We start from the raw sequence: 24,151 nt of genomic DNA, 5'->3' as shown, positions 1-24,151 counted from the left end.
AATTATGTTGTTTTTTTAAAAGCATTAATGGTTATTTAAAAATTATAACAATATTCATAAACTAAACAACCATCAGCTTTTCTATGCAGCATCAAATTTAAAAAGGTTCAATAACCAATTACAAGACATATACGAACCAAGGGGATATAAGGAGTTCCTTTGTCTGGAACAGTAAATGACTCTGTAGGTTTTATTACTACCAGTACAAGAAATTCATCTGGAGCTCCTGGGGGACTAACTATGTAGACTGTACTTAGTCCTGTGATAAAGTCAGTGAAATATTTTCAATACAACTCTTATTGAAAATCTTTTCTCTATTGATACACATACACTTTCTAAATTTTTACTAACAAAAATTAGAGCTTCAAAACAAAACATGCACAATGAACATGATTCTTTGAATCACAGGAAAAAGGACAGAATGTATACAAGTGCTTTGATATTTACCAAATAGAAAAGTTAAACTTGTACTTACCAGGAATATTTTTGATATCTTCTGGCACATCATTAGAAGAATCTTTAGCTGCATATATTATAGATTTTATTAAAATTACATACATTTATAATAATTTTTTACAAATATAGATAAAGAGTCTATCTTAAATACAGCTAGCTGCTCTTTTTCTAAAAAAAAAATATTTTTCAAAAAGACTCAACTTACGATATGTAAAGTATATTGGTTTGGATTCCTCAACAGGATTAAAAGTTCTCTGTAATAAAAAAGAAATGTAATAGCATGTCAAAAATAAATAATTTTATTTTTTTTAAAACTAGAAAGCTTTTTGAGCTTTAAAAAAACATTTTGTTCAAGTATCACTATTATGTACATATATATTAAAAGCTAAACTAACCTCATCTACAGGAACCAACACTTGGCCTCCATTAGGTAAGTCAATAGTTTCGAGCTTTCCACGAGAATTATCAATGACACCAATTTGGGGAATATCTTCAGAGCTTGGTAAGTTGGTTGTGACAGGGTTAAATTTGCTATCAACTGGTTGACGTGTCATGGATACACCACAAGGTCCAGCAGTTGTTACTGTACTTCCAGATGTGGTTGGTCCTGTTGTTCCTGATGTGGTTGCTCCTGTTGTTGTTGCTCCTGTTCTTCCTGATGTGGTTGTTCCTGGTGTTGTTGCTCCTGTTGTTCCTGATGTGGATGGTACTGTTGTTTCTGATACTGTTTCAGTTACAGAAACTGTAGGTGCAGAGGATGTACTAGATCCAACTGGCAAAGTAACTGTTGGTGATGTTGTTTCAGTTTCAGTTGGCTGTGCTGGTGTACTTTGAGAAACACTTGTTGATTCTGATCCAGGAGGTCGTTCTGTAAATACATTTTTAATAATTTAAAAACATATTATATTCTTAAAAATTTTAAGATTTTATACACATAATAAAAATGTTATGATTGTGCCTACCTTCACAGACTTCATATTTTACAGTAGTGTCTTTAGGGATTACTACAAACACAGTTTTTTCCTCTTTCAGTTTTGGTAATGTACTAGATGTATCATTCTAGAAAATATAAATAGGGACAAAAATAAATTTGAATACAAATTAATAATTGTAAACCAAATTATGTTGTTTTTTAAAAGCATATCTTTTAATGGTTATTTAAAAATTATAACAATATTCATAAACTAAACAACCATCAGCTTTTCTATGCAGCATCAAATTTAAAAAGGTTCAATAACCAATTACAAGACATATACGAACCAAGGGGATATAAGGAGTTCCTTTGTCTGGAACAGTAAATGACTCTGTAGGTTTTATTACTACCAGTACAAGAAATTCATCTGGAGCTCCTGGAGGACTAACTATGTAGACTGTACTTAGTCCTGTAATAAAGTCAGTGAAATATTTTCAATACAACTCTTATTGGAAATCTTTTCTCTATTGATACACATACACTTTCTAAATTTTTAAATTAGAGCTTCAAAACAAAACATGCACAATGAACATGATTCTTTGAATCACAGGAAAAAGGACAGAATGTATACAAGTGCTTTGATATTTACCAAATAGAAAAGTTAAACTTGTACTTACCAGGAATATTTTTGATATCTTCTGGCACATCATTAGAAGAATCTTTAGCTGCATATATTATAGATTTTATTAAAATTACATACATTTATAATAATTTTTTACAAATATAGATAAAGAGTCTATCTTAAATACAGCTAGCTGCTCTTTTTCTAAAAAAAAAATATTTTTCAAAAAGACTCAACTTACGATATGTAAAGTATATTGGTTTGGATTCCTCAACAGGATTAAAAGTTCTCTGTAATAAAAAAGAAATGTAATAGCATGTCAAAAATAAATAATTTTATTTTTTTTTAAACTAGAAAGCTTTTTGAGCTTTAAAAAAACATTTTGTTCAAGTATCACTATTATGTACATATATATTAAAAGCTAAACTAACCTCATCTACAGGAACCAACACTTGGCCTCCATTAGGTAAGTCAATAGTTTCGAGCTTTCCACGAGAATTATCAATGACACCAATTTGGGGAATATCTTCAGAGCTTGGTAAGTTGGTTGTGACAGGGTTAAATTTGCTATCAACTGGTTGACGTGTCATGGATACACCACAAGGTCCAGCAGTTGTTACTGTACTTCCAGATGTGGTTGGTCCTGTTGTTCCTGATGTGGTTGCTCCTGTTGTTAATGAAGTGGTTCCTCCTGTTGTTACCAATGTGGTTGCTCCTGTTGTTGTTGCTCCTGTTCTTCCTGATGTGGTTGTTCCTTGTGTTGTTGCTCCTGTTGTGGTTGCTTCTGTTGTAAATTGTGTTGAGGGAGTTGCAGTTGTTATTTCTGTTTTTTTAGTTGGAATAAAAAATTGTTATTAAATAATAATTTCGTTGTAAATTATGTTTTAAATTTAAATAAAAACAAAAAATGTTATAATTGTGCCCACCTTCACAGACTTCATATTTTACAGTAGTGTCTTTAGGGATTACTACAAACACAGTTTTTTCCTCTTTCAGTTTTGGTAATGTACTAGATGTATCATTCTAGAAAATATAAATAGGGACAAAAATAAATTTGAATACAAATTAATAATTGTAAACCAAATTATGTTGTTTTTTAAAAGCATATCTTTTAATGGTTATTTAAAAATTATAACAATATTCATAAACTAAACAACCATCAGCTTTTCTATGCAGCATCAAATTTAAAAAGGTTCAATAACCAATTACAAGACATATACGAACCAAGGGGATATAAGGAGTTCCTTTGTCTGGAACAGTAAATGACTCTGTAGGTTTTATTACTACCAGTACAAGAAATTCATCTGGAGCTCCTGGAGGACTAACTATGTAGACTGTACTTAGTCCTGTAATAAAGTCAGTGAAATATTTTCAATACAACTCTTATTGGAAATCTTTTCTCTATTGATACACATACACTTTCCAAATTTTTAAATTAGAGCTTCAAAACAAAACATGCACAATGAACATGATTCTTTGAATCACAGGAAAAAGGACAGAATGTATACAAGTGCTTTGATATTTACCAAATAGAAAAGTTAAACTTGTACTTACCAGGAATATTTTTGATATCTTCTGGCACATCATTAGAAGAATCTTTAGCTGCATATATTATAGATTTTATTAAAATTACATACATTTATAATAATTTTTTACAAATATAGATAAAGAGTCTATCTTAAATACAGCTAGCTGCTCTTTTTCTAAAAAAAAAATATTTTTCAAAAAGACTCAACTTACGATATGTAAAGTATATTGGTTTGGATTCCTCAACAGGATTAAAAGTTCTCTGTAATAAAAAAGAAATGTAATAGCATGTCAAAAATAAATAATTTTATTTTTTTTTAAACTAGAAAGCTTTTTGAGCTTTAAAAAAACATTTTGTTCAAGTATCACTATTATGTACATATATATTAAAAGCTAAACTAACCTCATCTACAGGAACCAACACTTGGCCTCCATTAGGTAAGTCAATAGTTTCGAGCTTTCCACGAGAATTATCAATGACACCAATTTGGGGAATATCTTCAGAGCTTGGTAAGTTGGTTGTGACAGGGTTAAATTTGCTATCAACTGGTTGACGTGTCATGGATACACCACAAGGTCCAGCAGTTGTTACTGTACTTCCAGATGTGGTTGGTCCTGTTGTTCCTGATGTGGTTGCTCCTGTTGTTAATGAAGTGGTTCCTCCTGTTGTTACCAATGTGGTTGCTCCTGTTGTTGTTGCTCCTGTTCTTCCTGATGTGGTTGTTCCTTGTGTTGTTGCTCCTGTTGTGGTTGCTTCTGTTGTAAATTGTGTTGAGGGAGTTGCAGTTGTTATTTCTGTTTTTTTAGTTGGAATAAAAAATTGTTATTAAATAATAATTTCGTTGTAAATTATGTTTTAAATTTAAATAAAAACAAAAAATGTTATAATTGTGCCCACCTTCACAGACTTCATATTTTACAGTAGTGTCTTTAGGGATTACTACAAACACAGTTTTTTCCTCCTTCAGTTTTGGTAATGTACTAGATGTATCATTCTAGAAAATATAAATAGGTACAAAAATAAATTTGAATACAAATTAATAATTGTAAACCAAATTATGTTGTTTTTTTAAAAGCATATCTTTTAATGGTTATTTAAAAATTATAACAATATTCATAAACTAAACAACCATCAGCTTTTCTATGCAGCATCAAATTTAAAAAGGTTCAATAACCAATTACAAGACATATACGAACCAAGGGGATATAAGGAGTTCCTTTGTCTGGAACAGTAAATGACTCTGTAGGTTTTATTACTACCAGTACAAGAAATTCATCTGGAGCTCCTGGGGGACTAACTATGTAGACTGTACTTAGTCCTGTAATAAAGTCAGTGAAATATTTTCAATACAACTCTTATTGGAAATCTTTTCTCTATTGATACACATACACTTTCTAAATTTTTAAATTAGAGCTTCAAAACAAAACATGCACAATGAACATGATTCTTTGAATCACAGGAAAAAGGACAGAATGTATACAAGTGCTTTGATATTTACCAAATAGAAAAGTTAAACTTGTACTTACCAGGAATATTTTTGATATCTTCTGGCACATCATTAGAAGAATCTTTAGCTGCATATATTATAGATTTTATTAAAATTACATACATTTATAATAATTTTTTACAAATATAGATAAAGAGTCTATCTTAAATACAGCTAGCTGCTCTTTTTCTAAAAAAAAAATATTTTTCAAAAAGACTCAACTTACGATATGTAAAGTATATTGGTTTGGATTCCTCAACAGGATTAAAAGTTCTCTGTAATAAAAAAGAAATGTAATAGCATGTCAAAAATAAATAATTTTATTTTTTTTAAAACTAGAAAGCTTTTTGAGCTTTAAAAAAACATTTTGTTCAAGTATCACTATTATGTACATATATATTAAAAGCTAAACTAACCTCATCTACAGGAACCAACACTTGGCCTCCATTAGGTAAGTCAATAGTTTGGAGCTTTCCACGAGAATTATCAATGACACCAATTTGGGGAATATCTTCAGAGCTTGGTAAGTTGGTTGTGACAGGGTTAAATTTGCTATCAACTGGTTGACGTGTCATGGATACACCACAAGGTCCAGCAGTTGTTACTGTACTTCCAGATGTGGTTGGTCCTGTTGTTCCTGATGTGGTTGCTCCTGTTGTTAATGAAGTGGTTCCTCCTGTTGTTACCAATGTGGTTGCTCCTGTTGTTGTTGCTCCTGTTCTTCCTGATGTGGTTGTTCCTTGTGTTGTTGCTCCTGTTGTGGTTGCTTCTGTTGTAAATTGTGTTGAGGGAGTTGCAGTTGTTATTTCTGTTTTTTTAGTTGGAATAAAAAATTGTTATTAAATAATAATTTCGTTGTAAATTATGTTTTAAATTTAAATAAAAACAAAAAATGTTATAATTGTGCCCACCTTCACAGACTTCATATTTTACAGTAGTGTCTTTAGGGATTACTACAAACACAGTTTTTTCCTCCTTCAGTTTTGGTAATGTACTAGATGTATCATTCTAGAAAATATAAATAGGTACAAAAATAAATTTGAATACAAATTAATAATTGTAAACCAAATTATGTTGTTTTTTTAAAAGCATATCTTTTAATGGTTATTTAAAAATTATAACAATATTCATAAACTAAACAACCATCAGCTTTTCTATGCAGCATCAAATTTAAAAAGGTTCAATAACCAATTACAAGACATATACGAACCAAGGGGATATAAGGAGTTCCTTTGTCTGGAACAGTAAATGACTCTGTAGGTTTTATTACTACCAGTACAAGAAATTCATCTGGAGCTCCTGGGGGACTAACTATGTAGACTGTACTTAGTCCTGTAATAAAGTCAGTGAAATATTTTCAATACAACTCTTATTGGAAATCTTTTCTCTATTGATACACATACACTTTCTAAATTTTTAAATAAGAGCTTCAAAACAAAACATGCACAATGAACATGATTCTTTGAATCACAGGAAAAAGGACAGAATGTATACAAGTGCTTTGATATTTACCAAATAGAAAAGTTAAACTTGTACTTACCAGGAATATTTTTGATATCTTCTGGCACATCATTAGAAGAATCTTTAGCTGCATATATTATAAATTTTATTAAAATTACATACATTTATAATAATTTTTTACAAATATAGATAAAGAGTCTATCTTAAATACAGCTAGCTGCTCTTTTTCTAAAAAAAAAATATTTTTCAAAAAGACTCAACTTACGATATGTAAAGTATATTGGTTTGGATTCCTCAACAGGATTAAAAGTTCTCTGTAATAAAAAAGAAATGTAATAGCATGTCAAAAATAAATATTTTTATTTTTTTTTAAACTAGAAAGCTTTTTGAGCTTTAAAAAAACATTTTGTTCAAGTATCACTATTATGTACATATATATTAAAAGCTAAACTAACCTCATCTACAGGAACCAACACTTGGCCTCCATTAGGTAAGTCAATAGTTTCGAGCTTTCCACGAGAATTATCAATGACACCAATTTGGGGAATATCTTCAGAGCTTGGTAAGTTGGTTGTGACAGGGTTAAATTTGCTATCAACTGGTTGACGTGTCATGGATACACCACAAGGTCCAGCAGTTGTTACTGTACTTCCAGATGTGGTTGGTCCTGTTGTTCCTGATGTGGTTGCTCCTGTTGTTGTTGCTCCTGTTCTTCCTGATGTGGTTGTTCCTGGTGTTGTTGCTCCTGTTGTTCCTGATGTGGATGGTACTGTTGTTTCTGATACTGTTTCAGTTACAGAAACTGTAGGTGCAGAGGATGTACTAGATCCAACTGGCAAAGTAACTGTTGGTGATGTTGTTTCAGTTTCAGTTGGCTGTGCTGGTGTACTTTGAGAAACACTTGTTGATTCTGATCCAGGAGGTCGTTCTGTAAATACATTTTTAATAATTTAAAAACATATTATATTCTTAAAAATTTTAAGATTTTATACACATAATAAAAATGTTATGATTGTGCCTACCTTCACAGACTTCATATTTTACAGTAGTGTCTTTAGGGATTACTACAAACACAGTTTTTTCCTCTTTCAGTTTTGGTAATGTACTAGATGTATCATTCTAGAAAATATAAATAGGGACAAAAATAAATTTGAATACAAATTAATAATTGTAAACCAAATTATGTTGTTTTTTAAAAGCATATCTTTTAATGGTTATTTAAAAATTATAACAATATTCATAAACTAAACAACCATCAGCTTTTCTATGCAGCATCAAATTTAAAAAGGTTCAATAACCAATTACAAGACATATACGAACCAAGGGGATATAAGGAGTTCCTTTGTCTGGAACAGTAAATGACTCTGTAGGTTTTATTACTACCAGTACAAGAAATTCATCTGGAGCTCCTGGGGGACTAACTATGTAGACTGTACTTAGTCCTGTAATAAAGTCAGTGAAATATTTTCAATACAACTCTTATTGGAAATCTTTTCTTTATTGATACACATACACTTTCTAAATTTTTACTAACAAAAATTAGAGCTTCAAAACAAAACATGCACAATGAACATGATTCTTTGAATCACAGGAAAAAGGACAGAATGTATACAAGTGCTTTGATATTTACCAAATAGAAAAGTTAAACTTGTACTTACCAGGAATATTTTTGATATCTTCTGGCACATCATTAGAAGAATCTTTAGCTGCATATATTATAGATTTTATTAAAATTACATACATTTATAATAATTTTTTACAAATATAGATAAAGAGTCTATCTTAAATACAGCTAGCTGCTCTTTTTCTAAAAAAAAAATATTTTTCAAAAAGACTCAACTTACGATATGTAAAGTATATTGGTTTGGATTCCTCAACAGGATTAAAAGTTCTCTGTAATAAAAAAGAAATGTAATAGCATGTCAAAAATTAATAATTTTATTTTTTTTAAAACTAGAAAGCTTTTTGAGCTTAAAAAAAACATTTTGTTTAAGTATCACTATTATGTACATATATAATAAAAGCTAAACTAACCTCATCTACAGGAACCAACACTTGGCCTCCATTAGGTAAGTCAATAGTTTGGAGCTTTCCACGAGAATTATCAATGACACCAATTTGGGGAATATCTTCAGAGCTTGGTAAGTTGGTTGTGACAGGGTTAAATTTGCTATCAACTGGTTGACGTGTCATGGATACACCACAAGGTCCAGCAGTTGTTACTGTACTTCCAGATGTGGTTGGTCCTGTTGTTCCTGAAGTGGTTCCTCCTGTTGTTACCAATGTGGTTGCTCCTGTTGTTGTTGCTCCTGTTCTTCCTGATGTGGTAGTTCCTGGTGTTGTTGCTCCTGTTGTGGTTGCTTCTGTTGTAAATTGTGTTGAGGGAGTTGCAGTTGTTATTTCTGTTTTTTTAGTTGGAATAAAAAATTGTTATTTAATAATAATTTCGTTGTAAATTATGTTTTAAATTTAAATAAAAAAAAAAAATGTTATGATTGTGCCCACCTTCACAAACTTCATATTTTACAGTAGTGTCTTTAGGGATTACTACAAACACAGTTTTTTCCTCCTTCAGTTTTGGTAATGTACTAGATGTATCATTCTAGAAAATATAAATAGGTACAAAAATAAATTTGAATACAAATTAATAATTGTAAACCAAATTATGTTGTTTTTTTAAAAGCATATCTTTTAATGGTTATTTAAAAATTATAACAATATTCATAAACTAAACAACCATCAGCTTTTCTATGCAGCATCAAATTTAAAAAGGTTCAATAACCAATTACAAGACATATACGAACCAAGGGGATATAAGGAGTTCCTTTGTCTGGAACAGTAAATGACTCTGTAGGTTTTATTACTACCAGTACAAGAAATTCATCTGGAGCTCCTGGGGGACTAACTATGTAGACTGTACTTAGTCCTGTAATAAAGTCAGTGAAATATTTTCAATACAACTCTTATTGGAAATCTTTTCTCTATTGATACACATACACTTTCTAAATTTTTAAATTAGAGCTTCAAAACAAAACATGCACAATGAACATGATTCTTTGAATCACAGGAAAAAGGACAGAATGTATACAAGTGCTTTGATATTTACCAAATAGAAAAGTTAAACTTGTACTTACCAGGAATATTTTTGATATCTTCTGGCACATCATTAGAAGAATCTTTAGCTGCATATATTATAGATTTTATTAAAATTACATACATTTATAATAATTTTTTACAAATATAGATAAAGAGTCTATCTTAAATACAGCTAGCTGCTCTTTTTCTAAAAAAAAAATATTTTTCAAAAAGACTCAACTTACGATATGTAAAGTATATTGGTTTGGATTCCTCAACAGGATTAAAAGTTCTCTGTAATAAAAAAGAAATGTAATAGCATGTCAAAAATAAATAATTTTATTTTTTTTAAAACTAGAAAGCTTTTTGAGCTTTAAAAAAACATTTTGTTCAAGTATCACTATTATGTACATATATATTAAAAGCTAAACTAACCTCATCTACAGGAACCAACACTTGGCCTCCATTAGGTAAGTCAATAGTTTCGAGCTTTCCACGAGAATTATCAATGACACCAATTTGGGGAATATCTTCAGAGCTTGGTAAGTTGGTTGTGACAGGGTTAAATTTGCTATCAACTGGTTGACGTGTCATGGATACACCACAAGGTCCAGCAGTTGTTACTGTACTTCCAGATGTGGTTGGTCCTGTTGTTCCTGAAGTGGTTCCTCCTGTTGTTACCAATGTGGTTGCTCCTGTTGTTGTTGCTCCTGTTCTTCCTGATGTGGTAGTTCCTGGTGTTGTTGCTCCTGTTGTGGTTGCTTCTGTTGTAAATTGTGTTGAGGGAGTTGCAGTTGTTATTTCTGTTTTTTTAGTTGGAATAAAAAATTGTTATTTAATAATAATTTCGTTGTAAATTATGTTTTAAATTTAAATAAAAACAAAAAATGTTATAATTGTGCCCACCTTCACAGACTTCATATTTTACAGTAGTGTCTTTAGGGATTACTACAAACACAGTTTTTTCCTCCTTCAGTTTTGGTAATGTACTAGATGTATCATTCTAGAAAATATAAATAGGTACAAAAATAAATTTGAATACAAATTAATAATTGTAAACCAAATTATGTTGTTTTTTTAAAAGCATTAATGGTTATTTAAAAATTATAACAATATTCATAAACTTAACAACCATCAGCTTTTCTATGCAGCATCAAATTTAAAAAGGTTCAATAACCAATTACAAGACATATACGAACCAAGGGGATATAAGGAGTTCCTTTGTCTGGAACAGTAAATGACTCTGTAGGTTTTATTACTACCAGTACAAGAAATTCATCTGGAGCTCCTGGGGGACTAACTATGTAGACTGTACTTAGTCCTGTAATAAAGTCAGTGAAATATTTTCAATACAACTCTTATTGGAAATCTTTTCTTTATTGATACACATACACTTTCTAAATTTTTACTAACAAAAATTAGAGCTTCAAAACAAAACATGCACAATGAACATGATTCTTTGAATCACAGGAAAAAGGACAGAATGTATACAAGTGCTTTGATATTTACCAAATAGAAAAGTTAAACTTGTACTTACCAGGAATATTTTTGATATCTTCTGGCACATCATTAGAAGAATCTTTAGCTGCATATATTATAGATTTTATTAAAATTACATACATTTATAATAATTTTTTACAAATATAGATAAAGAGTCTATCTTAAATACAGCTAGCTGCTCTTTTTCTAAAAAAAAAAATATTTTTCAAAAAGACTCAACTTACGATATGTAAAGTATATTGGTTTGGATTCCTCAACAGGATTAAAAGTTCTCTGTAATAAAAAAGAAATGTAATAGCATGTCAAAAATAAATAATTTTATTTTTTTTAAAACTAGAAAGCTTTTTGAGCTTTAAAAAAACATTTTGTTCAAGTATCACTATTATGTACATATATATTAAAAGCTAAACTAACCTCATCTACAGGAACCAACACTTGGCCTCCATTAGGTAAGTCAATAGTTTGGAGCTTTCCACGAGAATTATCAATGACACCAATTTGGGGAATATCTTCAGAGCTTGGTAAGTTGGTTGTGACAGGGTTAAATTTGCTATCAACTGGTTGACGTGTCATGGATACACCACAAGGTCCAGCAGTTGTTGTTTCTTCTGCTGGTGGTGATGGTGTGCTTTCAGACACTCCTGTTGGCTCTGATCCTTGTGGTTGTTCTTATAAAGATATTTGGTTTAATTACTGTTAAACTATTATTTTTTTAATTAATAATAATTACTGACTTAATAATTTAATGCCAAAATTTTTGAACAAAAATAAATTTGAAATAATTGACATTTTTCTTACCTCTACATGATTCAAATTTTAAATCATTTGGTTTATCAGTTCCAATGAATATAATACTCTGACTCTGAAGATCATTAACTGTCACAGAGTTTAGTTGCTGTAAAATAATGTGAGAGGTTATAGTGCTAAGTTAGAAAACATGTATTGGTAACATTTAATTATACAGTATTTTGTTTTTAAAATTTCTATTTTTTTATTTAGGATTAGACATTTACATTAATTTACATACTCAATTTAAAGAGAAAAGTTTAGAGCTCAAAAAATTAATTTTCGTATCTATAAATTTTAATGTAATCCTAACTTTTTTCTTTTTATTGTTTAGTCACAAAACTTCAATTCTTTTGTAATTTGGTTCACTTGCATTTCCAAAACATGATAGACAGTGATGACTGAATTAGGTTGTGGGGAAAAATGGATAGGATATAATTCAATAGACTAATCTGCAGAAGTTAGTTTAATCTGTTATTTCTTTGATAGTGTGATGGTAGATTTAAAAAAAACATTTGAAACTCGAGTATAAAACAAGACATCTTGGAAGTCATCGTCAACATCACCAGTACCAATAAAGAACAGTATAGTTGTGTAATGGTTTTTTCATTGTCTTTTGGGTAAAAAGAAATGTCATAGAACAAAATTCAGATATTTTAGATATAACTTTAATTTATAAAAGTAAATTTGCTTAGTTATTTTATAAAGATTTTATTTACAATCTTTAGAAGGATTTTAAAATAGAGAGGTATAGGATGATAAGAAGAATGTCTACATCTTTTATATCTAAAAATAATAAATCAATAGAGTTTGAAAATTATCTACATAAATGTGTTTTTCTAATTGTTATCTTTTTAATTTATTTTAATATTATTTAGCAATTGTTTTAGAGTATTGACTTATCTCTACCTGTTATTGAGATATCTTCATGAAGCTTAAGTAACAAAGCTAAAAAAAAGTTAAAGTAGTATTTATTTATAAGAGATGTGAGATGGATGTTCTAAAATATTCTATACTCTTAAATGGGCAATGTAGCTGTATAAATATACAGCAATCCTTAGAATTAAATGTCACTTCCCAACTGCTCAATTTCATCATTACAAAATTGTTTCCAAACTGAGTTCTGATAAAAGATTAACTTTCTTTGACAAATCATTCAACCGAGCAAGGCTTTTTTTTTACCAGATACTAAAGCTATTACTGATGTTAAAAAACCTAAATAGATAATAGTTTATAGGTTTGGGACAATTAGTAGGGTGTGCAAGGGTGTGCAAGTGAGAAAATAATAGTAATAATGAATCAAGCCACACATTGATGATGCATAAGTTCAATTCAAGAAAAGTATATGAATTCCAGTGAAGCATAATTTAGAGTGTAAAGGACAAACTGTTTTGCTTAGTTTACAGCAACTTCTTAAGGCTTAATGATAGCATTAGATGGGTATTAGCTAATGAGCTGAAACTGTAAAATTAGATATTGAAACAATGATAAAATGTACACAATTTTATGATCCTATTTAAAAATTAATATTTATCTTTGTTCCTATTCTGAGGGGCATTTGAGTTGTGTGACCTGTAAAAACGTATTTCACTTAAAATGTTTTCTTCTTAATATGGTGAATATTATATATATATATATATATATATATATATATATATATATATATATATATATTTACATATATATATTGTTACAAATGAACAGTGATATGTAGAGGTCAACGTATGACCCCGGTGAGATGACACAGCAGAGAGTGTTCTCTGGAATCTACATGTACAAACAAAGACAGGATGTGACGTGTCCTCACGTGTTGTTCCAGGGGACAAACAGATCTAAGTAGGGGGACAGTTACTAATGAACAGTGACAGATAGAGGCCAGTACGTGTGACCCGGGCTTGATGACACTGCAGCAGGTGTTCTTTGGAATCTGCATGTAAAAACAAGTACAGGATGTGACCTTTCCTCACTTGTTGTTCCAGGTGATACTAGCAGTGTTTGTGCAACTTTGGACAAGCGATTAGGGACTCTATATAAGCCAGAGAGTTAATGTGAAAGTCAGTCGTATGGAGTCGTGAGTGAGTCATCGGTACTGTTGTCTACTGTGCGAGACAGTAGAAGAGAGATGTGTACGACTCGATGCAAGTTAACTAGGGTAGAGTTAACTGGAGTGGACTACTGTCGTTAAAGTCTATACAGCGTACTACAGTGGACTTGAGCCGTTACAGTCGATACAATCGATGTAAGACGTGTACGGCTCTGATTTGGTAGACTTGAATACGACTTGGTTCAGCTTAGGGAGACCTGGAGCGACACTGGGAAGTGTGTCGTTGGTCTGTTCTGTGGAATACGGCTCGATGCAAGTTGAGAAGAGATGAATTGCAACGAAGTGAAGAGATGAATTGCAACGAAGTATAGCTAACTGTAAACTGACAGATATTGTACAGTCTTCTACGCTACGTGTTACAGTAACGAATTGTTAGAGTTAATAGTCATTAAAGTTATATGAAACTGAAAGTTAAGTCGTCAAGTTCTTTGCAGTGTTTTTATTTGTGTGTCAACTAATACATCTAGCCAGAAGATTCAGAAATACGTAACAATTGGTGTCAGAAGTGGGATCTTTCTGGCTAGAATGTGTTCCACCAAACTTCTTAATGAACTTGACATGAAAGAACTTAGACAAGAGCTTCGAGAAAGAGGTCTACAGCTTAACGGAAATAAGGAAACGCTAACGGCACGTCTCAGACAAGCCCTGTAGGAGGAAGATGAGAATCCGGACACTTGCCAATTTGAAATCAAACCTAATACGATGGAGCTCCTGAGAACTTTGCAATACAAAATGAACTCGGTGAAAGAGAGCATTAAGGAGATAGAATCAGAAATCAACACCAGATTTTCTTCATTTAACCATTTGATCAAAGCCATGAATGAGAATGAACAAATACCTACCACGCCCAACAAGACAGAAGAACAAACAAATACGATAAAAGATCAAACTAGAATCATGATTAACGAGCTGCTGAACACTCAGCAGTATCAGATTGAGTCGACAGATCAAAGAGCTACACCATTGATGAACAGAGAACAATTGTCCAACCAACTATGTGGCGATACAGACAATTGCGATAAAGATGCTGGTGATGGCTGTGCTGTCTGTGACTGTGATAGCAAACCAAACGAATGTGGCCAACAAGAAATGAAAAGAGACGGTAGCTGTTACTATTTTAACGAAAAGCAGAATGAGACCGATGAAGAAACAACAGGAGAGACCTATAGTTTGACCGAAGCTTTAGCTACAGATAAACCTGATATGAGTACCTCAAACAGCCAAACAGATCAAGACAACGTTGGGTCTGCGTCCAAGCCTGTTGCTGTGGGCCTTAAAGACTTCTGTCTATCTGCCAGTGTCTACGAGAGGAACTCGAAGCTTGATTATTGCACCCATGCGTTTGACAAGAACTGTACCTACGTAGCTATGCAAGAAGACTGTGAATGCCAAGAAACATACCAACAAGCTCTAGACTTAACAGAAGCTTGTTCAGCTGTCAAGGTAGGCGCGAGAAGCCCTGGTGATAGTCAAGGAATGACAATAGAAACTGATGCTGAAGTTGATAGACCTTTGCACGTTGAATGTTATCAACCTGTCCCACAGTCGAGTCATCCAGACTCGGATGAAGGTGCTAACCTGTTTGACAACTTGCCTTCAAGTGGACTTGCAGATCATTCGCAAAGCACATATCGAAGAATAATGCTGAAGCAACTTGTTAGATCTACAGTCTTGATGACTACAGCTATGAAATGCAATGCCTTCCTATGTGCTAAGTCGCTGCCATCAGCATTGTTCGACAGGAAAGCAAGACAACGACAACGACATCAACGCAACCAAAGAAATATCAAATTGAGGAGGCGGAGAAAGCGACATATGCAGAGTGCAACGTGGATGGCTCCAACAAGATCAAGATACAAACCCACCCCTTCTCCCACTGATAGACCCCCACCTGCATTTATGAGACTCCATAGCCCATGTTGTTAGAAAACAAGCCCACCACTTCTCCCACTGATAGACTCCCACCTGCACTAATGAAACTCCACAGCCCATGTTTTTAGAAAGATTCTGTCCGGGACCATAAACCAAAGAAGAAAGTCTTACGAATCAGTTGAAAGTGTGAAGCCACTAAAGAATAATCTAAGAACATTCCTCATTAGAATAGGTTTGATGAAGTATATCGGAGGTTTTAGAAGAACGATAATCAAGTCAGAAGCAAGAAGGACAGAACTAGTGTAAGATGCCAGAACTGTGAAGTGAGTAACCATCTGAGATAGAACTGTACAAATAAAACTGTACAAGAAGATCAAACTCAAAAGGCATCGTACAAACCCAAAGTCAGTTGCTGTTGTAAGAAGAACATGTGAATATTGCTGTACTGTAATGAACCTGGTCATCTCTGAAGAAGCTCTGGAAAAAGCCCTAACCCATCTGTAAAAAGATGCTTGAAAATGTAAAACTTTGCCAGTGAAGCACGAACTCGTTAGAATGCTGATAAATTTTCTCGACAAGAGTGCCCAATGTCGTCATCTGAAGGTCGATGTTTCCATACCAAGATTGATGAAAACATTTGTGAGGAACTGCTGAAAAATGAGGATTTCTCTATAAGTGACTCTTTTAAGATCTGTCAAAGCTATCTTTGTTGAGCCACATTTAATGTTTTTCAATTTCGGCAGATGACTATTCACTGCATTTTATTAATGGAACCCTGCCAAATGTGTAACCTCTCTTGAATACGCTCTTGGAATTAAGTGACAGTAGTTTGCTTTGAATTTTATATTGAAAAGGGAAGTTTTATCGTCAAAATCATCTGTTGGGGTTTTAAACTAAAAAATCTCTGGAGTTGTTTTTTTTTAATTCAAAAACCCATTTAGCTACGGTCATAGTATTTAGTAACTGTAGTTTGTTTTAGAATAATATTGATAGAGGTTTTCCACCTCAAAACGTTCTGTAGGGGGATTTTAAACTCAAAACCATCTGGGGGGGGGGGGGTAAACTTAAAAAAAAAACATCTGTGGGAGAGGGATTTAAACTCAAAACCCTCAATTGGCTTGGATACGCTCAAATAATTTTAGTGTGTAATTTGCTTTTTTTATATTGAAGAGGTATTTTTTTAGCATCAAACCCCTCTGAAGGGATGTGTAAACTCAAAACCCCTTTTGGCAACGCTCATAGCATTTTGAGTGTGCAATTTTCTTTTTTCATACATTGAAGATGTATTTTTAGCTTCAAACCCCGCTGAAGGGGGGTTTAAACTCAAAACCTCTTTGGCTACGATCATAGATTTTAGAGTGTGTAATTTGCTTTTTTTTATATTGAAGAGGGGGTTTATCGTAAATTTTGGAGGGGGGTTGAAAATCAAAATCTTCCTTAACTGTGCTCTTGAAATTTTCGATGTCGTTTGCATATTTTTGTTTTTGTTTTATAGAAGAGAAACATTTAACTGCAAAAACCCCTGGTAGGGGGTTTTAAACTCAAATACCCCTTGGCTGTGCTGGGGCAAGTGATGGTTTAGTATTAAAATCTCACCCAAAATAAGCAAAATCAAAGCAAAAAATTAGTATATGCCCATGTATGTACAGCTAGCTAGACAGAGAGATTATATAGATTAGATAGATATAGATAGATATGTTTGTTTGTTTGTTTTACATGTTTCGGATATTCCTTCAGAGTTGAAGATATTTTACTTCCTAGTCCAAACCTCTCGCAGGACGACAGGGGATGGGAGCGGGCAGGGTTTAAACCCAGGACCATCGATAAATCCAAACAACAGTCCAGCGCACAAACCACACTACCAGGCAGCCATCCGATTTCGGATAAAATAAAAAGATTAGATAGATAGATAGATAAGATAGATAGTTTAGATAGATAGATAGATAGATAGATAGATAGATAGATAGATAGATAGATAGATAGATAGATAGATAGATAGATAGATAGATAGAGATAGATAAATTATTAGAACTTATGAAGTAAAATATACAAAATACTTTTAAAATACAAAACTTTTTTTGAGTGAAATTGCATAACTTATTTTTATTTTTAATTAATCATGTAATTAATTTTAAATAAATTTAGAATAAAAATAATAAATTAGTGCGATTAGATATATTTTTATAAATAGTTCTTTTTTAAGTCTTCCTTTCAAGCTTATAGCATGCTAAGTGCGTTATGGTCCAGTCACTTTTGCAAACCACTTTGGGGAGGGGAGGCGGGGTAACAGGGAGAAGGTTTATATGCTGCCTTTTCAAAAGAAATTTTAAAATTAATAGAGAGCTACTTAACTCAGATTGAACTTAAGCTTATATGATGGAAGGCCAAGGTGTTTGCAACTGACCTATTCAAGTACTAAACAGAAAGCAACTAAGATTTCTTGAATGTTTTCACCAAAGATGTTTGTGCTCCATCATAGATATAAAGTGGCAAGGATGCGCTACAAACGGTAATAATCTTGCGAATGCGAGTATGGACAGTATAGAGAAACTTATCTTCTTATCTTATACAATAGAGATGTTACTTTAAAAAAAAGTTTACATCCTGTTATGCATCTAGTCATGCATGTTAGTCATTGACTAAAATTCTGCCAAGTCACTGGTTTTCCAGTCTAGTTCAGGCAACCCATTTCATGTTCTGATAGCACTAGGGAAGAAGGAGTATTTGTACAAATTTGTCTTAGTATATGAAACGAGGCATGTGCCTGCTTATAGTCTGAAAGTTAGCCAGGGCAGGGTATTTATTCCATATGAGGAATGAGTGTACACCAAATGAAGTCTTTTTTGGTGAGCTGAGAGGTGTCCAACAAAAATGCTTGAAAGACCAGCTTAGGTACCAACTTGCTTTTACTGACAAAGAAGAGAGCACCTGTTTGCAGGCAGATTCAGAAAAAGATAGCTGGAGATCACTTACATACAAAAGCCAATTCAAAAGAAAATCAATTACAGTGAACAGATGTAAAGGTGAAAAGAGAATCTAAGTTGACCACAGGTGGACAATTGTTATGTTAGTGCAGTATGTGGGATAAAAAACTAAAACAAATAAATTCCACTTATCTTATTCTGGTAAACCAGTAACACTGACTAAAAATGCAAAATACCTATGTGTTATAATAAATGAAAAACTGTCATGGAAACCCCATATTGATGAAGCTATCAAAAAATCAAACGTTTTTAAAAGAAATTTCTATAAATAAAATAAGAACATTAAACTAAAATGTTAAAGATTTGTTTTCTTTTAGGACTACTTTTATCAGACATAAACGTATCTTATCTTATATAATACAGACGTTACTTCAAAAATAGAAGATGATTTTGTCCTACACGCTATGCAATTAGTCATGCATGTTAACCAATAACTTAAATTCTGCCAAGTCACTGGATGTAATCATCTTCTTTTTTGAAGTAACATCTGTATTATATAAAGATAAGAGACAAAGTGAGTTGATATAGGAACTTTGTAAAAAACTAAATTGTAATGAAAATGTAGCTGTATATGCCAAAGCCTTTCTATTTTGTTGAAATCTTAAAAGTTTTTGTAAGGAGTAAAAAAAATGTTCAGTAACCTTTGGAATGTATACAAAATCAGAGGGTCCAAAGGCAGCAGCATCAAAATTTAATGTTCCTGATACATGTACATATACTATGTATGCTTTTTGATTCTTTGATAGGTATAAAACATCCACTTTAGCATCATATGTGTCTGAAAAAAAAAAAAATTTTCAAACTTTAAAAGTATATGTGACTATATATTTCTTACCCAGCTGAACTGAGCCAAAAAAAGTAAACATTGCTTTAGTCCAAATTTTAACAATTTTTTTACTATTACAAAGATAGTTTTACCTTTGATGTCATAACCAAATTTTGGAAAACTGTTGTTAATAGGCACAACTGTAATCAAAATTCAAATAAAGTTACAGTACATTACTTATATTTTGTAATCAACATGCAGATTATGTCTCCAATTTTTTTTTACTAATAAATAAAAAGTTGTATGTTATTGTAAGAAATTCTTTAAAACTTACTGTAAATAACATAAACCAATGAATTATCTTTAGAATCAAAGGTGAGCTGAAGAACAAAATATAGAAGTTGAATTGAATATCAGTTCAAAATAAAAATTCCTGTTCATAAGCATAATGTAAATGAAATTCAAAAGTGTACCTTATTACTGGGTATCAGAAGAGTTGAGTCAGGAGATGCACTAATAGTTTGAAGTGTTTTGTCACTGTTATCAATATAGGCTATATGAAGGTTGTCATTTGCAGAGTTACTGCCTAAAAATGGGGATGATATACTATTGGCCTCTTCTGATGTCATAGAGTTGGAACAAAGTGTAACAGTTGTTGGTGCAGTCCCAGAAGTTGTGGCAGTTCCAGTCGATGTAGATACTGTTGGCATGGATGTTGATTCAGTGGCTGTAGTTTCTGTTATTTCAGTCACTGTTGTTTCAGTTACTGGTGTTGTCTTTATAGTTGATATGGTTGTACTTGGAGTTGTAGCTATAAATATAATGACACATTTTAAATTTTGTTTATCATTTTATTTGCTTAAAAGTCAAATATTGCACACACAAAAATATTATATATTTACTTGCGATTTCTTTTCACTTAAATTTTTTATTAAATGTCAAGATTAATATTAAAATATGCAAAAAAATATCCAAAACAATTCCAAATCAGGATTTGTGTGATATAATTACTATGTATTTATTTTTTTTTTAGTATAATTAATTATTTCAAAATGTAAAAAAAAAAGTAATTTTTTTTTTTTTTTTTAAAAGCACAGTTCATAAAAATATACCAATTGAAAGAAACTTAAAACAACACATTAAATAGCATTTCCTCAACATTTCCAATTTTGTTAGTGAAATAAATACTTCCAGAATTAGTTTAGAAAAGCATTGCTGTGCAATGGGTACAAAGGCAAGGTGTGTGGATCAACATCAATCTACATACAGGCTAATGTGTTTCTACTTGCTCTCTTTGGTACAACCAAGAGGAAAAAAGTTATGAAATTTGAGAAAAAAAAAAGGCTTTCTCTTTCCAAGAGCTACCCATCTGAAACCCCTTACCAGTGTCCTTAAGCTAATGCCATAAAAGATTAATGAAAAACATAAAACACATTCATTTTTTTAATAATGCTTAGTGATTTTTATCAATGTTTTGCACCTTATATTGTTTTTTTTTAAACAAAAAATGTGCTTGTAATTGTCCACAGACTAATTGATATTACTTACCACATGCCAAAGGTGGACAAGGTGAAGAGCATAAATTATCATACTGGTCCAAACATTCACCTTTGCAGTATCCAGATGTACATTTCTTAGCTGTTATCACAGAAAACAAACATCATTGATGAAATGTGGCATTAAGAATTATCATTTCTTTCAACACTATTACATCAGACATCTAAACAGTCTCCAAGATCTGTTGCAATACTAAATATGTGTTGATGTTTGAAAGATTGAAATATTAATTGTAATAAGTAATAAAGAGAAGCTGAATGTGATAACAAACATTGGATTGAATTCTAATTTTAATGAGGACTTTATTAATTTTAGACTATTTAATCTTCCCAAATTTAAATGAAAATTATTTCAATGTTTTGCTTTATGGGGATACTTAACAAGAAAACAAAAATCCCAAACATTTTAGAGCAGTTTTTCACATTAATTACTTCCAAGACCAGATCTGATATTAATTTGGCACATTTGGACTTAATTACTTTATTTAAGATATATTTTTACAAACTTTAAAGTAAATGAAGTTGGTTTTATACAAGGATGACTACAACTACAATGAAATGGGTGCAAGGAATTTATGTTACAGTTGCAAAAAGATAAGAAATGTGTACATTTTAGCAAAATGTTTTTAATAATGACATATTTAAACCCCCTCTTCTAACATGATAAAAGTGGTATTAGAAAGACATTAAAATGTATACAGTGCTTACTTATTTCATATTTGATTTGTTTTATTTTTTTTTATTGTAAACAGGATTTTGTTATTTATCTTTTAATGCTAATGCAAGACAAACACTTACGTCTGGCACATCCTTCTGCTCCTACATATTTTGCAGATGCTGCATCTGGATTTGATCTATCAACATCTAATTTTATTTCAACAGACTTAATGTTGATCCCATTTTCAATTGGGTAATACAGAGAAGATTTACCAGCTGTATTGATCTAAAAATAAATATATTTAAGAACAAGAGTCATTTTATGTTTGTTGTATTTTTTTTTAAATAAACAAACTAAATGTGAATTCTAAAGACTATTCATTTAGAAGAATTTCTTTAGACCTGTGGACTAATGATGTAGGTAAGAGAAAATGCAAAAATAACATGTTATCCTCATAAACAAAGCATTATAAAATTATACAATAAATCAATAATCCATAATTAATTAAATAATTAATCCATTGAACTTCATTATATTAAATATTGTATATTACCGTTTCTAAAAATTTAGTTCCGTCTCTTTTATATATGGCAATTTCTGCAAAATTTGTTCTGGATATATCCAACGTTATTCCAAATAGCACATCTAGTTCAACATTAGATGAGGGGTTCAATAACAACCTAATGTTTCCATTTTCATCTGTTCTGAAAACACCATCAGTGGGTATTGAAGATGGTCCAAAGTATTCATCTGTCAGAGGCTGAGATCCTTCATCACACTCCAATGCTAATGAACATTGAAATAAATAAGAATAAAAATCTGCTCAAAATCTTTTTTTTTTCAAACTCACTCTGTTTCTCTGTCTGGTAAAAGTTTTGTACACGTTATTTATCAAGCTGAAATTTTGCCTAGCAAAACAAAAATCAATTTTTAACTCTTTCTCTCCTAATTGATATTATCAATGTTGATTTGACCTCATTAAATTAATGTTTGATGTAATAAACTTTAATTTGTGTTATATATAAAGAGCATCCATTTAATTTAATTCTATACCAAATTAAAACATTTTCTGATTAAAACAAAAAAGTTATTCAAGCTTAATCATAGCAGTGTAGAAAAATGCTAATAAGCAAAATGAATTCCATTGGAACATGGAGAATAATTATGGAGAGAACAAGTTAAAATTCATCAATTATTTAATTAACTATTGGTAATTAATTGTTTTGTTTGGTATCTCAAATAAGGGAAAGTTGTATATAAGTTGAATTAGTCCCTTCTATACATTGCTTTAAGTTTGAAACTAACAACTGATAACTATAAAACCTTTTTTCATAAGCTATTCTCTAGTACAGTGGTAACTACATTGGCTTGAGGGGGCGAGAGCCCTCAAGTTTGAATCCAGTTTGTTCAACTTTTTTTTTTATAAATGCATTTAAAAATAAAAAATGATCCCTGTAATATTCAAACAATTTTTCCTCTGCCCCTTTCCCAACTGGTCCAGACAAGGGAAAAGATCATAGCGTATTGAGAAAGCTAAAGGCATGAAATTGTGCTAAATAAAAACAATTTTTGGCAAATATAGAGCTAATCGCACATATTTAAAATGATAGCCCTACATATCATGGAGTCACTTATAACCCAATATTAACCTGGAGAAACCAAATAGAAAAAACACAGAGTAAAGGTACTATCCCTTATAAAAAAAAATATCTGGCACAGACTGGGGAGCTAATCATAACATTCTGAAAAAGACATACAAGTTACATAAGACCTGTTGTAGAATATGGTGCCACAGCGTAGGGCTAACCATCCAAACCAACCTAAGAAAAATAGACAAGGTTCAAAACATTGGTCTAAGGATAATGACAGGAGCAATCAAAACAACACCCATAAGAGATATGGAGGAAACCGCTGCCCTGATCTATCTGGATGAAAGAAGAGAAATAAAATTCCTTTCCAAATTAACTAAAATGGAAACCTTGGAGAGGCACCCACTCAAAACTAAAATCCACAAAACTGGTACTTAAAACCATGTTAAATGACTAATTTCAAACAGGTATCTAAACCTAAAAAAGAAACATCAACTTAAAAAAAATATTCTGGCATCCACGAAACAACACTATGAATCTCCACCCTGTGACCAAAGCTCTTTTCCTACTTTAAGAGACCTTATTGAAAATATAAACAAAAAATCTGACAACATTCCAACAGAGCTCAAGGAAATAGTGAACTCTTTTCTACAAACTCCTTACTCTAAAAATCAGTACATCAGAGTTTAGGCAGAAAGTTAATCTCATAAAGCCACCACAAAATAGAGGAGCTGGAATATTCATCGAATGGCCAGATGGAGAAAAACTAGAAAAATATGTTGCAACTGGAGAGCT

The 24,151-nt window shown here is 31.6% G+C and overlaps 1 protein-coding gene across 1 annotated transcript in view; it reads right to left on the bottom strand.

Moving 5' to 3' along the window:
- Positions 1 to 24,151, bottom strand: part of LOC106070820 (mucin-19) — a 112,929-nt gene that overhangs the window by 54,691 nt on the left and 34,087 nt on the right. The window contains exons 37-83 of the mRNA XM_056044148.1: positions 22,321 to 22,553; positions 21,908 to 22,052; positions 21,102 to 21,191; positions 20,027 to 20,364; positions 19,888 to 19,933; positions 19,706 to 19,753; positions 19,429 to 19,565; positions 11,840 to 11,936; positions 11,456 to 11,709; positions 11,266 to 11,314; positions 11,079 to 11,126; positions 10,741 to 10,862; positions 10,448 to 10,544; positions 9,977 to 10,344; positions 9,787 to 9,835; positions 9,601 to 9,648; positions 9,334 to 9,392; positions 8,972 to 9,068; positions 8,501 to 8,868; positions 8,311 to 8,359; positions 8,125 to 8,172; positions 7,850 to 7,908; positions 7,489 to 7,585; positions 6,922 to 7,394; positions 6,732 to 6,780; positions 6,546 to 6,593; positions 6,279 to 6,337; positions 5,917 to 6,013; positions 5,422 to 5,813; positions 5,232 to 5,280; positions 5,046 to 5,093; positions 4,779 to 4,837; positions 4,417 to 4,513; positions 3,922 to 4,313; positions 3,732 to 3,780; positions 3,546 to 3,593; positions 3,279 to 3,337; positions 2,918 to 3,014; positions 2,423 to 2,814; positions 2,233 to 2,281; positions 2,047 to 2,094; positions 1,780 to 1,838; positions 1,419 to 1,515; positions 852 to 1,324; positions 662 to 710; positions 476 to 523; positions 138 to 259 (exon numbers count right to left, since the gene is read on the bottom strand). Coding sequence (XP_055900123.1) covers positions 138 to 259; positions 476 to 523; positions 662 to 710; positions 852 to 1,324; positions 1,419 to 1,515; positions 1,780 to 1,838; positions 2,047 to 2,094; positions 2,233 to 2,281; positions 2,423 to 2,814; positions 2,918 to 3,014; positions 3,279 to 3,337; positions 3,546 to 3,593; positions 3,732 to 3,780; positions 3,922 to 4,313; positions 4,417 to 4,513; positions 4,779 to 4,837; positions 5,046 to 5,093; positions 5,232 to 5,280; positions 5,422 to 5,813; positions 5,917 to 6,013; positions 6,279 to 6,337; positions 6,546 to 6,593; positions 6,732 to 6,780; positions 6,922 to 7,394; positions 7,489 to 7,585; positions 7,850 to 7,908; positions 8,125 to 8,172; positions 8,311 to 8,359; positions 8,501 to 8,868; positions 8,972 to 9,068; positions 9,334 to 9,392; positions 9,601 to 9,648; positions 9,787 to 9,835; positions 9,977 to 10,344; positions 10,448 to 10,544; positions 10,741 to 10,862; positions 11,079 to 11,126; positions 11,266 to 11,314; positions 11,456 to 11,709; positions 11,840 to 11,936; positions 19,429 to 19,565; positions 19,706 to 19,753; positions 19,888 to 19,933; positions 20,027 to 20,364; positions 21,102 to 21,191; positions 21,908 to 22,052; positions 22,321 to 22,553 — 6,299 coding nt within the window. The remainder of the gene's footprint in view (positions 1 to 137; positions 260 to 475; positions 524 to 661; positions 711 to 851; positions 1,325 to 1,418; positions 1,516 to 1,779; positions 1,839 to 2,046; positions 2,095 to 2,232; positions 2,282 to 2,422; positions 2,815 to 2,917; positions 3,015 to 3,278; positions 3,338 to 3,545; positions 3,594 to 3,731; positions 3,781 to 3,921; positions 4,314 to 4,416; positions 4,514 to 4,778; positions 4,838 to 5,045; positions 5,094 to 5,231; positions 5,281 to 5,421; positions 5,814 to 5,916; positions 6,014 to 6,278; positions 6,338 to 6,545; positions 6,594 to 6,731; positions 6,781 to 6,921; positions 7,395 to 7,488; positions 7,586 to 7,849; positions 7,909 to 8,124; positions 8,173 to 8,310; positions 8,360 to 8,500; positions 8,869 to 8,971; positions 9,069 to 9,333; positions 9,393 to 9,600; positions 9,649 to 9,786; positions 9,836 to 9,976; positions 10,345 to 10,447; positions 10,545 to 10,740; positions 10,863 to 11,078; positions 11,127 to 11,265; positions 11,315 to 11,455; positions 11,710 to 11,839; positions 11,937 to 19,428; positions 19,566 to 19,705; positions 19,754 to 19,887; positions 19,934 to 20,026; positions 20,365 to 21,101; positions 21,192 to 21,907; positions 22,053 to 22,320; positions 22,554 to 24,151) is intronic.

Source organism: Biomphalaria glabrata, chromosome 1, assembly GCF_947242115.1.
Source record: "Biomphalaria glabrata chromosome 1, xgBioGlab47.1, whole genome shotgun sequence".
NCBI lineage: Eukaryota > Metazoa > Mollusca > Gastropoda > Planorbidae > Biomphalaria > Biomphalaria glabrata.
This window is presented reverse-complemented; position numbering and strand designations above follow the sequence as displayed.